At 36.8% G+C, this 16,507-nt stretch overlaps 1 protein-coding gene across 2 annotated transcripts in view; it reads left to right on the top strand.

Annotated features, from left to right (window-relative positions):
- Positions 1-16,002, top strand: part of PUM3 (pumilio RNA binding family member 3) — a 28,651-nt gene extending 12,649 nt beyond the window's left edge. For both annotated transcript variants that reach the window (XM_040541462.1, XM_040541461.1), the window contains exons 11-18: positions 455-553; positions 1,318-1,371; positions 2,536-2,616; positions 6,317-6,459; positions 7,225-7,447; positions 8,772-8,859; positions 10,924-11,014; positions 15,764-16,002. In XM_040541462.1, the coding sequence (XP_040397396.1) occupies positions 455-553; positions 1,318-1,371; positions 2,536-2,616; positions 6,317-6,459; positions 7,225-7,447; positions 8,772-8,859; positions 10,924-11,014; positions 15,764-15,893 (909 nt within the window). In that variant the 3' untranslated portion in view covers positions 15,894-16,002. The remainder of the gene's footprint in view (positions 1-454; positions 554-1,317; positions 1,372-2,535; positions 2,617-6,316; positions 6,460-7,224; positions 7,448-8,771; positions 8,860-10,923; positions 11,015-15,763) is intronic.
- Positions 16,003-16,507: the final 505 nt, after the last annotated feature.

Raw genomic sequence — 16,507 nt, 5'->3', positions numbered from 1 at the left:
ATGACTATACAACTACCTTTGAATACAGCAAATCAGTTCTCTACTGCAAAAACACAACTTAGTTTCTCACAATATGAAAACCAAATTTTGGCTCAATCTTGTCGTATCTTATTTACATCTTTTGATATGTAGATGACCTTTTAGTTCTTCATGCTCTCTAGGTGATGCCCTGTATGTATAAGTAAATCATATCCCCTCAAAGATCTTTTTCTTGTATTTTTTCTAATAGGACAAGTGACAGGCTTTGGTATGCTTTGGATTTCACATGATGTACAGTTTTGTAAGAGGGAAGATTGTGTCATTTACAGCCTTTGGGATTCTTTTTGAGGCCCGTTCTTGTAGGTCAAGCCACTGAGAGCGATTCTATAGGACCATTGATGTTCTCTGTAGTGTCATGAGCAAAAATTCCTTGTAGTTTCTTTCACCTTTTTACTTATCACCTTTTCTTCATCAGGAAATGATAGAAGCTATAAGAGAGGCTGTCATATACCTGGCACACACTCATGATGGAGCCCGAGTAGCAATGCACTGTTTATGGCATGGTACTCCCAAGGTACTGTTTGGTTCCTTTCTATCCAGCTCTGCTTGAAAATAGTCTGGTCTGAGACTATGTGACTATGACTGCTCATGTAGGTTGAAGGTCTGTAGGTATAGGGTATCAGCTTTTGGAAATACCATAATGTGACCTATCTCTTTGCATAAACAGAAAAAGAAAAACACACCTTATTTCAAAAAAATAGAGACTTATAAAAACAGTTTGATTGTTAAAAACAGTAAAGCAAATAAAAAAAGGTTGCTAGGGACTGGAGATTAGTAATGTGTCTAAAGAAGACTGAGTAATTATTGTAATATCTAGAAGAACAAACCTGGGGAAACTTTCTGCAAAAAAATACCATACTAGCAAAGGTGTTTTGTGACAGGTTAGAGTCCTTACTTCTTTAAAGATTCAGGTCATGTTGAATGGGTTTCTTTCCAAACAATGAGTGCCAAGTTCGTTCTTCTTTCCTAAGTAATGGACAGGATATAGGTGAATATTTTTTTTTTTTTGAAGTTGCCCCTTTTTTATGTTCTCGCATTCCTAGAGTGAACATGTGGACATCTCACAGAACAATCCTGAGACTGACTCTTTCACTATTCAGATTTAGCCATTTATACTGCTGTTTAGGTGTTGATTAATATTACAAATGTTGGACATCGGTAACTATTCTGTGCTTTAGGAAGCAAGTTGTAGGTTATCTTTTTGAAGGTGTTAATAACAATTCAGTTGTTCAGAATCACTGACGTTATAGGCTCACTCAAGTTTTTCTTTTTGGATAGGACAGAAAAGTCATTGTGAAAACTATGAAGACATATATTGAAAAAATAGCAACGGTGAGTGTTCATTAGTCATTTATTTCATAAATAAAAATTTCTTAAATACCTGATTTAATGCTTAGAGGCTGATTTTAATGTGCTTTGGTAGTAGAAACAACTGTAAGGTCTTAATAAAATGAGGTTTGCAATAGCAATGCTGTGCTAGATAGTATGGAATGTGTTCAACTTGGTTATTTGGAGACACTAAGAAGCTTCGTTGCAGGCACTACATCTAGTATTCTCTAAAATAGCTGAGTTAATTATAAATCTTTTTTCTACATTTTTTTCTTCAATTAAAGTATAGGAGAGTTAGTTTATAGGAGAGTCTGTTTAAGACAGGAAGAGCAGATATTTTCAAGTCCATCTTTATATTTTGTTTTCATACTACCCCTTCGTTAATTTATTAGAAATAAAATCTGTATGCAGAAAAACAACAAAAATTAAGATACGCTAGGGATGTCATTGGAAAAGTTGTTTAAGCATATTAGTTTTAGAACATGCTTAATACATTTTTAAGTCAGGGGGCTCTAAAATGAATTAATATTGAATTGACGTACAACGGAAGAAGTCTGTATTTAATTATTTTTTTAGTGAGAAGTATGATTGGAGACTGCAACACCAACAGAGCAGCTATTCTTCACTCACAGGGTGGTGAGGCACTGGAGCAGGTTGCCCAGAGAAGCTGTGGATGTCCCATCCCTGGTGGTGTTCAAGACCAGGTTGGACAAGGCCCTGGGCAACCTGATCTAGTGAATGGCGTCCCTGCCCACAGCAGGGGGTTTGGAACTAGATGGTCTTTAAGGTCCCTTCCAACCCAAGCCATTCTATGATTATGTGTTCCAGCAAGGCAAATCCTGTGATTTCAAATGATTATTATTATACAATTGGATGAGGTTAACAGCTTCCGTATGATAAAGCAATGTATCAAGTTACAATGCCTGATGAAATCTTTTTTAAGAGGCTTCTGTTAAACAAACAAACAAACAAACAAGCTCTTGCTTTCAAAGAGCCTAAATGTGAGGTTTTCTGTGACATTCTGTGACAGTGGACAGAATTTGCTTGTAGACTCATGTTGTGCCATGTTTGAGACAAACTGTCATAAATGTTGATTCTAAATGAGCTACTGTGTTCGTAGAACTCGGCTACATGTTCTTGAAGATTTCTCATGTCTCGTCTTTGCAGGGTGAATTTTCTCATTTGGTCTTGCTGGCAGCATTTGATTGCATCGATGACACTAAACTTGTGAAACAGTTAATTATATCTGTAAGTAGTTTTTCCTGAAGTACTGTACTAATTAGTGTCTTCGTATTTGTCATTGTACTGGAGGATCAAAGTAGGAATCCATCCACTTGTTACAAATCATTTAATTCCTTTCCAATTTTTATATTTCCATATATTTGTGTCATTTTTTCTTGTCATAGACGACTCAGCACTTCAATTTATTGAATTTGAATTTAAGCTGGATTCGCTGCTTGCTGAAAATTACCCTTTTTGTATATGTTCATTCTAGCTAGTGAATGACTTCAATCTCTTTAATGGAAAATGTCTTTGTCATAAAAGTTTGAGCTCTGCTAGTATTGTGGGGATTGAAGTGATGTAAAACTTTGGAATGAGGAAGTTTCCTTATACATTTTATGGGCAAACATAAAGTCAATGATATCCATGGCTAGAGTGTCATTGTAATGTAAGCTTTTTGTTGTAAAAAAGGTTATTTAACATACTTAGCTCATTTTCAAGTAGTATCTTGGAAAGTAAGATTTCAAGATGAGCTGTTGTTATCTTAGAGGAACATGGCAACATGTCTGACTATACTGTTGTGAGGCATTGCAACCTGTTGCGGAGAGGAGCTATGGTTGCCACATCCCTGGAAGTGTTCAAGGCCAGGTTGGATGGGGCTTTGAGCAGCCTGGTCTAGTGGAAGATGCCCCTGCCAATGGCAGGGGGATTGGAAGCAGATGTTCTTTAATGTCCCTTCCAACTCAGAGTATTCTATGATTTTACGATCATAAAACATTAGTTTGAACAAGAACAATTAGGTGGAGACTTTTGTCTGGATGCTGAATATGTAGACTCACATTAACTCTCAGAATTTGATACTTGACATAATGTGTTGATAATTAAATGAAAATTGGCATTCTGGATAAAATCCGTGTAATATTTTTATCAGACCTTCAAAATGGATATAGATAGGCATCTGAAACACAAGAGCACTCTAGCTATTTTGCAGCACGTGCATGAAGTCGTATGATGAACAGTAATGGTAGTATGATCTAGTCTGCATCTGCTTCCTTTTGGAATGCCCCATTTCTCCACTTTCTTTCAAAAAAATGATTTAATGGTAGTAAGGTATTTCTACTTAGACCATGTTTACATGCAAAAGTTATTGCTTTTAAGTTGCTTTAACTGTAAATGACCATAAAGTTGTCTTTTCACACTGAGAAAAGAGAATTTATAGCACACAATTTTCATGCAGGTAAAATAATTAATGTTGATATATATAGGTTGCAATGTGCTTATAGTCATACTCATGTGATAGCTTTTTTCACATTACTGATATACATGGGATCACAGAGGTTGGGAGGCAGTGGCAAGGAGGTGTAGATAAGGTGAATGCTCTATATGTGGAGAAGGAGTATGAGAAACCGGTCATGAGGAGGCTTGCCGTGCTTTTGCTTTTGCTTGGAATGTTGTATAGCGGGAATTGGGTTTGTGTATCCTAACATGGAAATTCATCATGAAGTCTGTTCCTCTCCAATGTGTGTAGAAAGATTGAAAGCGTTTCAGTGTGGAAATGGTTTGTGTTCCTTAGGTATATTAACTGTGATCACAGCTGGCTTTGTTTCCAGAGTCTATTCAACAATGTAACACCTTTGGGCAAGTTCCAAACAAATAAGCCCTGAAAGATCAGGGCATCTTTGTACAAGAATGCTGATGCCTTACTGTGCTATGTTACAAGCACTCAGCTTGCTGGGCACTTATTAGTTAAGATACTGTGTTTGACTTCAGCTCTCAAAGTGCCATTTAATTACAGCATCATCTGTGGTTTTCTGCCATCTGAGACCTCCTTATATTATCCTGGGTAATGGAGTGTTTACTGTTTGGTCATGTGACTGCATCAATCTGGACAGAGGAGTAAAGGAGAATGACAAGGAGTGGCCTTCGCATATACAGAATTAGCCTGTCTGGGTTTATAGGAGGCCAAAAACATGAAAAAGGTGTCAAGGAAAAGGAAAAATGTATCAAGTAAGATCAAAACCAGCTGTTCAGATGAGGAAAGAAAACTAGTAACTTGAGGATGAGGTGGAAGCATCAAGAAATCAGGTCTTGAAGCACACTCTGCGGAATAATCAAAAACTTAATTTTCTTAAAGTTAGACTTCTGATATACTTTATACATGTTAATCATTCTGTCCATACTAACAGCTTAATTGAAGGAAAGAAAATAATGAAGATTTGGGGAAGAGAGAAAGCAGTGTTTGCCAAGTCTTTCTTTTTTTTTTTTTTTTTCTGTTGTTGTTGTACTGTAAAACAGATTGCTTGTGTGGATTGGCAGAATGGTAGGGAATTCCCATGTAAGAGGGAGTCGTAAGCTCTTAAAAGCCTCAGAGGAAAGTCTTTCCTTATCTCTCAGCTACGCAGAGTCTTAATCCTAGACCAGAGAATAAGTATGTTGTCTTAAACCTTCATATATGATTGGAATTGTAAAATGTGTGTTTGGCACATGTTAGGATTCAGGCAGATTTCAGAGGGAAGGTTGTAAGAATTCTGAGTAAGCAGTGCTAGGGTAATGTTACCAATGTAACAATACCCATTGCCATTTAGAGTTTCTCCTGGTACTTTCTCACAGTTCTGGTGAGGAAGTTCGGTAGTTCTTCAGAATCACAGAATCAGAGGGGGAAATAGAATTTTGAAGGACTTAACAGAAAATAAAAGCATTTCTATTTATGCTAGATGGCTGTGCCATAGGTTGATTTCAAAGTCCAGGATTACTTTTCCTTTGTTTTTAAAAATTGTGACATTTGTAGATACACTTCAAGAGGGAATTGATTGTTGCAATAGTCATGAATATCTGGATGGTATTCAGGGTTCTCCAGTGTTACTTGCATAAAAAGAAAATTATTACTCTATGAAAGGGCATTTGTCAAGATGCTGACAAAAATGTGAGTACAAACCTATGGGCTAATGTAGGTGCTTCTGTCCAAATATAACGAAATACTTGTATTAGCAAGAAAATTCCATTATATAGTAAAGCATTTCTTCCTTAGCCCTGTCATTGCACAAGGGTGTGATGTACCTACTCTGTAGCTCACAAAATAGTTATTCCTAGCCATCTGCTGGTCTCTGGAGAAAGCCCGGTGTTTTCTTCTAATGCTTAAGTAAACTGCAAATAATACTGGTAGTGCTTCTGGCAGAAGTCAGCTTTATTCAGGTATTGAAACTTTTTTGTTATTCTTTGATGTTCTGTGATCAATTTAAGATGGAGTTTTCCTTCCTAAGCACTGTCAACAGTGTGTATGTACTTATGTACAGCCATTTCAAAATCAGCATGGTTTCAGTGATTGATTGTAGGTGATGTGATAGATGATGCTTCGTATGTTTGGTCTGTTGAGGTTATGACTTCTACTCAGGTTATGTCTGTACACCATCTGACATACCAGAATATGTGGTGTTCTTGCTGATACAAGCAAGTACAAAGAACAAATCTTGTTCTTTCAAAGTATTTTTCGTATCAATTACATTAAGACATGTTTAGCAGATGCATCAAACCTTAATATTTTTTTCCATTTCTTTCACTTCTGCAAACTTGCATTTGGATTAGGGGTTTTTTGGATTTAATTTTAGAAGCACGTATGAATCCTATTCACAATATTTAGTTTTCCTAAGCTTTGTGTTTGAAAGACAATCAATAATTACTGGTAACTCAAAACTTACTTATATCTGTTGCTGTTTGTTTGCTTTTACAGGAAATAAATGCTTCCTTGCCCAGTATTATTAACAACAAACATGGAAAAAAGGTTTTGTTGTACTTGCTAAGTCCTAGAGACCCTGCACATTTTGTTCCAGAAATCATCACACTTCTGCAACAGGGTGATGGAAATGCCTATAGGTAACTGAGATATCAAGTTTAAGTTTTTCCTAGAGTCCAGAAGAGTTCATACAACTTTCGCATGATAAATTTTCTTTATAATATATCTAAGTAATGTAAATGCTTTTATATAATGTGCAAATACTGTTAGGTATATTAATCTGAAGTCCTAACTCTTATACGTTTGGTTTGAAGCTTGTGTGTGATGATTGGTGATTATCAGTGTACTGGTGATCAGCAGTTTTCCCCTTTTGTAAAGGGCAAAAAATACAATGTGTTCTTTGTTTAAACTCCTATATCAAATACAGAATAACAGTAAAATTTTAATATGCATTTTGAGTTGCATAAAAGTATATCTTAAAATCTAGCAATAGAAGTGTAAAATGTTAATTTGAATTCAGTCCCCGATATTGATAATGACACTGAAGCTGATCAGTTTTTGAAGAAGCAGCAACTTTAGATGATTAGTGAACTGTTAAAGCATCTCTCTCAGTAGTTGAGGTAACAGAATGAATAGACAGTATATGGAGGTCAAGTAACTGTTGCTAACAAAATACTCTATGAAGTTTACTGACAGCTTTAAATGCTGTGTACTTCCTCATTCTGTGTGTTCTGAAAATGTGTGCGATATTTAATTGTATGTGAAACAGAGGGAAGAATAATGGTTTGTTTTGACTTTTCAGTAATATATAGCTGTCTCAAATAGTATGTGTATTCTGAATTTCTTTTGACTTGCTGTGCATGAGGAGCAAGTCTGCTACAGTAATTTGCTGTCTCTTTCATTAGCAAGAAGAATACAGAACTCCGCCGCCGTGAACTCCTGGAAGCCATTTCCCCACCTTTGCTAGAATATTTGCAAGAACATTGTCAAGAAGTAGTGATGGACAAAGCTACCTTTGTCTTGGTTGCTGACATTTTAAGAACAGCTGTTGGTGAAATCCAGCCCACATTAGATGCAATTGCTAATTTAGCAGCAGAAGAGCTGGTTCCAGGTGGCCATGATGGGCAGGTAATGTAACAGAGGATAAGATGCTGATATCTTGCAGTGCATTTGTTTGGTTCATTACTAACACAAAGTCTGTTCATTTTTCTCTTTTACGTAAGAGGTCAATGAACTTCCATGATAGACTCATACACTAGAAGTGGTCTTTGTTCTGTTTTCTGACATGTTTCTTTTATAGCTTATTGTTCTGGAGTAATGAAGGCTTGAGCCAGTGCTCCATCTGAATTTGCGAGCAAGGTACTTCATGGTCTTGAGTCTTCCGGAACTAATTTAAACATTTGGTGGGAAGGTAGCTAACAGTCACGTTACGCAGGCTCTCTTTTAATATTATCACTATGAAATCAAGTAGTAAGTAACTTTTTATAGTTCACTGAACTGTTTGCACTGCAAATGTTAGGGTCCCTTAGCTTTCAGGTATGTGTATATCCATGAAAGGGAAGATCTTAGATAACAGGTGTCTTTGCAGTATGACCTTCTCTTCAAAATGTGCATGAGAGGCCTTTCCTGATTCTGTTGAGTTAAGGTCAGGCAGGTAAGTCTCTGTAGACTAGAAAATAGAAAATGCTGTGTAGACTATATTTGAGATAGATGTTCTCAAGATTTTTAAAGTTTTGCTGAATTGGCTTGGCTTTCCCCAGTTTTGCAGTGCCCCTTCCACTGCAGTGCCTGTAGAATGCAATATACATAGTTCACATAAAAGTAGAGTTAGCAAGTCAGTGTACTGATGGAGGAAGAATATTGAAAGTATCATCTATCCCTAACAAACTAACTAGATTTCTTGCTTCTCTGCCACGCCATGAAACACATGCTTCTACCTAGATGTTCCAGATGCATCTCTTCAAGACATTGTTTCTAAAACCACCTATCCCTTCTTTTTTAGATAAGCATTTGGTAGAATTTTATATGAACTATTGTTTTCTGTGCTTTTCTGCAAGTCATACTATAGTAAACTTTGGAATCTATGAGAACATGAAAAGTCTGGATATTCATGTAGAGGCAACAAGACCTTGAGATTCTGCTAAGTAAGCATGAAGTCTTAGGGGTGATAGATGAAACGTTAGTGGATGTGGAGCAACAGATACAATTTATATTACTAAAAGTCAGATGTTACAGGGCAGAAAGTAAAATAAATAAACAAACTGGTCATTTTAAATAAGTGTTCAGATGTTTGCATCAGACTTGCTGATATTTGCATAGGTAGTGACTAAATGGATGAGTGTGGTGTGGTGGCTTCCCACAAAGGGAAGAGTAGATAAAACATGCCGAAATAACTATGGAACTACATTTTGTATTGTTATCACTGAATAATTTGTATTTTCCCCTCTTAAAGCTTCACATTGCAGAACATCCAGCCGGTCATTTAGTATTGAAATGGCTAATAGAGCAAGATGAAAAAATGCGAGAGAGTGGAAAAGAAGGTATGTTTGAAATTCAGCTTTACTTGATCAAATTTTGACTTTGAAGTAATCAGTTAACTGACCTAAAATAAGATTGCTGCGTTTATTTCTTTAAACATACTGATATTTGGAAAATTTAACATACCCTCTAAGATCATTGCTATTATCTTTTTTCGCTGTTGTGAGTTGTTACATGAACAGAATGCAAAAGATAGGGTTTTTTTGTACAAAGCAAGTACTAGTCTGTTTTTGTTCTCTGGGTTTACAGTGTGTTTGGGACTGTGTTCGTTTCTGCGCTTAAAATGTCTTTCTTTGCTCAAATACACAGCAATTTAAAGGATAATTATAGAAAAGGTAAAGCCTTTCTGACAGGAAGACTCGTTTCATTACTGCTTGTAAGCCAAGCTGTAATCCATACTGTGTTCATTAGTGGTGCTGAGTTACTGCCTTATAACTGTTGCTACAATAATTCAGGCACAAAAATAGGACATCTTTGCTATTTTATATCCCAGCAGGCAGAGATTGGGCACAGATGTTCTCATCTTAATTTAGCTTTTTTGAACTCATTTTATTATATAACTGCAAAATCTTGTTCTGTGATTCTATCCTAATAGAGATTACTTTTTTTTCATATGAAAACCTTGAAAAATGGAAATGGGTGGGAGGCATAGTATAATCTGAACTTCTGTTGTGTGTAGGGGGCCTTTTCATTGTGTTAAACCCTTTTTTTCTTAGTGTCCAGCCATCTACTGTTTCCTTTTAAAAATAAGAGGTTGCTGGCCTTTATTAAATGTTTCTCAAAGGAGGCTGTTTTGTTATTACTTTTCCCAAGTGCATGATTGGAAATGTTCAAAGAGGAAGTTTTATCTGACTGTCTTTCAGAAACTAGACTAATTGAGATGACAATAGTTGTGGGTTTTTTTTGTTCGTTTGTTTTGTGTTTTTTGTTTTTTTTCTGCTAGCAATACACAATTCCTTTTTTAAACACAAGTATTTCCCTTTGGTTTCCTTGATTTTGTCTGAAGAGTGTGCCATTCAGAATTGTTGTGAGTTTATTGCATTAGCATTAAAAAACAACCAAATCATTATCACATAGGGAACAGCTGAATAAAAACTGACCTGTTTTTCAGTTGGAATTCTAAAGTGACAGTGAAAAATAGCTTCAGTGTTTATTGGGAGGCTGAAGATGGTGATTCTTTTGGTTACTTCCTGATAAATTTGCTCAGCTTACAAGTTGTAAGAGCTGGTTCCCTGAAGTTCATAGAATCGTAGAATGATTTGGATTGGAAGGGACTTTAAAGTTTCAACCCCCTGCCATGGGCAGGGACACCTTCTACTAGATGAGTTAGCTTAAAGCTCCGTCCAGCCTGGCCTTGAACATTTCCAGGGATGGGATGTCCATTTCAGTTCTTCAAATTCAGCTATGGGCTTGTGGTCAGCTTTGGTTCTTTCTTTTATGTACGTATTTAGTGTAATGCAAATCAACTTAGGCTTTCAAAGCTACTGAAGAAGTAGAGCCCTGTAGCATCAGTACAACTGAAAGAGAAATAAGAGTCAAGTTGGTTTTCATGTGTCACGAAAGGATTTGGTCTGAAGATACCAGAGGGTATGTTGTTTTGTCATGTCAGTTTGCACCTTGTACAAATTCTGTTTCTTTGGTTGTAGCTTCAAATGCTTGAAAACAGCATTTTTCAGCAGAGGTGTCTGTGTTACAAGTTGCATGTAATTATCTCTTGTGTTGATGTCATTCTTACCAAGTTCTTCCATTGGAGTGGTTGCCTTTTTTGAGATGTGGATAGTCTTTGAAACCATATAAAAAAGAAGCAGCAGATATACTGTTTTATAATAGTAAACTGTCACATGGTGTTTTTACTGTCTAATTTTGAGCAATGCTTGGGACTACCATCTGCAGAGGTATCAGTGCATTGAATAGCCAAGTATTTCAAGAGAGCATAACTTTGTGAATACTTGATGGATAAAATCTATTTGATTAAATTGCAGCCACAGATAATTTTTAGTATGTTTCTTTGTGTAAGGTTACTGTCTTAATTTTTTCTCCCCCTGCTCCTTTCCCATGTTTTACAGGTTGTTTTGGAAGAACTTTGGTGGAACGTGTTGGTATTGAGAATTTGAAGACCTGGGCGAAAGTAAATCGAGGTGCCATTGTTCTTTGTTGGTATGTAAGGTTCATGACTATTTCTGATTAGGCCCCAGTATTAATTTCTTGAACAGCTAAGAGAACATTAGTTGTAATTTCTACCAGCATAATTCTATTTTTTGCTCATGGAATACTGTCCTCCATGCCACTGCTAAGTTTCAAGTGGAATAAAGTACTGGAAAAATTCAAAGCTGAATTTCTACAGGTTGTCCCTTGAGCTCAGGCTTTTGTAGTTCTAGGAAGTAGTTCAATGTTGGAAGAAATCTTAAGATAAAAAAAAAAAAATACATATTTTTTGATCTTATACCTACCAATGCATGTTTTACCAATGCAAAAGACTTAAAGGAGGACTCCATGTATAGCTAAATTAAAATAATTAACCCTGAAGTACCTGTGACTGGGGTCAGTATGCACAAATACAGTTTTTTTTTTCCTGTAACTTGCTACTTTGTCTTGACGCATTAATTATGGAGCCTGAGCATGTTTCATACTGAAGTAGGAAAGTGTTTGGAATAGACCGTGCAAAGGATTATGATGAGCTGATTGGTTTACAACTTGAAAGTAATGAATGATACAACTAGTAAGATCAAAAAGAGTGCACAGGAATAGACCACTAACATGACAATTTTGTTTTTATCAAATGCCAACAGTTGTATTAACCATTGCTATTTTCACATGGTAACTAAATGTCAGTGTCAGGTCCTAGAAACCCAAGGTTTTGTCTTAAGGCCTAAGTGTGTGGTCTGTGTTCTGGAACTGCTGGGTCAGCATCACACTGCTTGCTCCTCGTAAAGACTTCTACTGAGCCAAAATCAGCAAACAATTCAAACAGACAACATACTTTTGAAAAATGAAACATCTCCCTTTTTCCACCTCACTTTTCCTCCTAAAGTTACTTTGGGTTCCTTGATGACTGCTTTCCATCTCTGCTTCTTATTACCTTAGGGTGAGACTACTTTGTTCATTCTCTTTTGCAAGATGAATCAAAAGCTGTTTAACAGAAGGCCTATTTCTGAAATCGGAGTTTAATTCTGACTTGTTTAGTCATTGCCACTCAGATCACTACTGAGAAGAATTGGTAGTAGAAGAGTAGTGGTAATCTGGATACAAGAAGAGTTTACACAACATCACAGTAGTCATAGATACGGCGGTTAAGATGGTTCTGTTAACAAAAGTAGAATGCTTTTTTTTTTTTGTATCTTGCAACTATAATAAATGCATCTAATGCCTATAATCTAATCCTATGCACAGATGTTCATCTCTTATAAAGGTTTGTGCACTGACAGTGTGTTCATGCTTGAACTTCTTTCTCTAACTTAAGACTGAGGAGATTGATTTAACATGTGCTGTTGCTGGTTTATGTGCTAAGCTATTCTGATTGTCCGGATAATGTTTTGAAGTAAATTAGTGAATTTTTTTCCATGCATGACACTTTAATAGCTGTTCAGCTGTCAGTATGACAACAGCTTTTCAATAGGTTTTGAAGGCTTTTGGAAAAAACAGGAAACTAATAATTGCATATTAGTAGAAGTGAACACAGGAGTGATATTATTTTATGGAAATGACATAGGAAGGAGGAATGTGATTTTTTTCCTTTCTGATATTATATGTGGCACTATAGGGTGGGGATTTGACAAGGGTACTTTGTTACCAAGTAGGGGACCTTATCTCCTGGTCTGTCAGTTTGAACAATTTTCACCGAAATTGAACCTCATCTATCTGGATGGAGATATAAAAGTAGTGGGGAGTTGTGGTTTATTTGTTGTATTTGTGTGTGTGTGTTGGGGGGGTAGTATTCCTTTTTGATTCTAAGTAAATCTGAATCTGTTGAGGTTCTCTTAATGACTCTTTAGGCAGGATGTCCTTTTGTTTAGGTGGCTGAGAACACATAAATATAGCTGGCTGTATTTGTTCCATACCATGTGACACCTGTTTAGCTCAGTAACACATGTAGTTAGTCCTGTTCTTGTTCAACTGCTTGCATTGAAATGTAGCGAGGTTACCTGAATTGTACAGCAGTGATAAATTTAACTTAGTCATGTATGTATAATAACTGCAGTTTGTTTCAATAGAATCACTTGAGTTTTTTAAAAACTTCTCATCTAAAAAAAAAAAAGTTATTCTTTTATCATAAAAGAGCTCAGATCCCTCTTACAGAGGTAACTTGCAGATACTGACAGTTCTCCTTGAAACTATGATTAATTTCTATTGTGTTGTTGGCTTTTGGAAGCCATCTGTTACATGCAGATCTGAAACTCAGGATTACTCAGTCAGTCCATTTGAAGCTTTTGGCTTTCTAGTTGTTTAAGCTCATGCACCAGTTATGTGCAGCTCATTGACTGCAGTCAACGGATTAGTTACCTGGTATCCTCTGAACACTATCCTTTCATTGTCCTAATTGCTTTTAATTTTATAAAAGAATCTGGGACCTGCTTCTGACTTAGTACAAGCGTGCAGTATTAGAAGAGTCCTCAGGTTATGAGAGAGCCCTCTGCAGACATCACAGTCAAGCTTAGTGTAAATAAAATGTTTTAAGTACTTGAATTTTATGGATGCTATTCTAGTTATATCTCTACATCTGACCTTTCCTCAGTGTATTGAATTTGCCAATGATATGTTACATCAGGATAGATATATGAACTGATTTATTCATCTCTATGTGCAATTTCTGTAACTTGTAGAAGTTACATTTTATATCCACAAAATACATAGGCACCTGCTTACCAGATTTCAGAAGAACTTTCAGAAGAATAAAAAAGACTATCATAATCTTTTGGCTGCATTATTAGACATGTAGATGTTCCACATTAAAAATGTGGTGTCTTGAAATACCTGTGGATTCCAGCAGTTTGAAAACAGCTTTACATGTTTTCATACAGCCACTGGCAGATGAAATTCCCTTCTAAAATATCGAAGTGTAGTCCAAAATGGCTTGCTGCCACTTCTGTATGCTTTTTGTACCAGGTAGCAAACCAGGTGAGTCTCTCTATGTTAATTGCCAATGTATTCAGCACATCTTTTGTCATTACTTTTGACTTTCTTGCTCTTAATGTGTGTACATGACCTACAGAAAAGCAGAAAAAGTACGACTCTGGCCTATGTTGAATTCAATTTTAAGGAAGGCCTCTGGATTAAATACTGCTACAGCTAAAAGTAGCATGTAAGTACTTCCATTGTCACTGGAAGTTGTTAGTCATAGAGTTAAATGTAGGAATAAAGTGGCTGAAAATAGTAGTGTTGCCCGATGGGCATCACATGGTTTCCTGCCTATTGTGTTGTCATCCTGCACAGGATACACAGTCGTAAGGAGATAAAATTTAAATCTCTTCTTAAACTATAATAATTTCTTTTTTGTTTTTACTCAGTTCAGCTTGCCATATCTAATGCATAGAATCATAGAATCACAGATTTTCTTCCTTATATCTAATCTAAATCTACCCTATCTTGGGTAGATACTGCCTCTTGTCCTTGATAAAATGTCCCTCTCCAGCTTTCTTGTAGGTCCCCTTTATGTATTGGAGGACTGCTAAAGGCTTGTTTAAAGAGTATGCTAGAAGCAAGTTTTTTAAATAGCTGCAAATTTGTGATCCAGGTGGAAGAATCTTAGGATTTGTAAAGACCAGTAGTATCACACACCCCTCTTGGTACCAGCACATGTGTTACAGTTTGCTTCCAATCTTAGTTTATTTGGATGCCACTGTGACTTTTAATTCTGTTGCACACAATGGCTGCAGAAAACGTTAAACTTTTTAAGCAGTGTTCACTCACCATTTAGAATTGGCAAAATAGATGTGCCATTACCTCTACTTTGTATTGTAATACAAGCACATTTCACTACTGCCTGAAAGAAGTGGAGAAGAAGTCACTGCATAGGTGGATGTGCAAGTGCAGAAACTTTTACTTTTCTAGTAAACTTACTGTGAATTTCCTTGTTTCTGGGGAGCGAGTTATCTAAGAAGGGTGGTTTGTTTTCCAAAAGCAGTATCTTTAAAAACAAAGATGACAACAACAACTAAAAACCAACCAAGACTGGTAAGTTTCTGTAGTCCTGTGATAAAGGAAGCACAGAATTAGAATATTAAAAGTACTTGATGTGTATTAGACGTACATCACTGCATCCAGTTTTAGGACCCCCATTACAAGAAAGATATCAACAACTGCAGTGAGTTCAATAGTGGCTGACCAGTGTAGTCGTGGGCTGGAGGCCTTGCCCTGTAAGGTGAGGCTGTGGAGTGGGGCCAGGTCAGCTGGAAGTAGGGGCTGGCTTTTGGGGTACCCAGCCGCAGCCCTGGCACTGGCAGGATGGGATGGAGGAGATGCAGCCAGTCACTGCACAGTGATGTGTGGTGGGAGGGCAAGAGGCATGGCACAGGCTGAGACACAAGAGGCTTAGGCTAGAGAGGGGAAGCCTTTTCCTACCAGGACAGCCTGGCTGGCTGTACAGCTGTGGCCCATGCAGGCTGGGGGACTTTACACCCCAGATGAAGCTCTGAGCAGTCCAGCCTGACTTCATGTTTGAACCTGCTTTGAGCAGGAGATTGGATTTGGGCTCTGCAGTTCCTTTGGGTCTGATTTATTCTGTGTTGGTTGTGTTCTTATGTGGTATTTCATGCTGTCAGAAAATTTTACATCTTTGTCTAATACAAGATAATAGTCTGCCCTGAACTATTTTGTTCTGAAGTAGTTAACTGTTTCATAATATGGACAGCTTTTCATATGACCTATATTCTGACCTTTCACGCCCCTTTTTTTCCCCTCCTTTTGTAGCCTTCTCCGGAGCACTGATCAAGAAGTGGCAAATGCAGTCAAAAAAGGACTGAAAAAGCTTGTCCCAAAGTTGAAGCTGAACAAAAATGTAAAAGGAATAGAAGCATTACTGGAGAAATTGACTTCCTAGTGTAACTGATCTTTTTAGCTTCAAATACAACTATGCAATGAACTCCCAGTTGGTAAGATTCTGCTCTGTGTCTAAAAAGCATTTGTAAATTAAATAATTTTTAAAACAATTTGTCTCTTGTACTCCTTGTGCTGTGTGTGGTAAATAGCTGCTCACAAATATTTAAATCTTGAGATTTCAGAATTTGTGGGAACTTCTGAACATGGAAACAAGAAATTAAATCTTTCCTGATAACTTGCACAAAGATGTTTTCATTCCTGTTGAAAATCATGTGCGTATTGTATCCTAGTTACCATAGAAATGGAAGCATCTATTTAGGAGATATTCCTGTATACTGGGCAAATGCACCTGTTCATAGTGACTTTCCCTCTTGTTTTCCTCAAAAACAAATTAGACAAAAAACATTCTGAACCTGTGTGAAGGAGCTAACAAGAATAGAATGAAAATATTGTCTCCAACGTTTTTCAAACACATTCCAGAAGGGAGAGGATGACTCTCAGTTGACTGTAGTTTGGTTCTCTTTTTCTTCAAGTCTTTCTAAAAAGTACAGACTTTTAAGTCCTGATAAACCAGTGTGAGCATTTTTTAGTGTTGTGGGGTTTTCTTTTCTTTTG

This window comes from Cygnus olor, chromosome Z (assembly GCF_009769625.2).
Source record: "Cygnus olor isolate bCygOlo1 chromosome Z, bCygOlo1.pri.v2, whole genome shotgun sequence".
Classification (NCBI taxonomy): Eukaryota; Metazoa; Chordata; class Aves; order Anseriformes; family Anatidae; genus Cygnus; species Cygnus olor.
The sequence above is the reverse complement of the archived record's forward strand: the minus strand, read 5'-3'. Positions and strand labels throughout refer to the sequence as shown.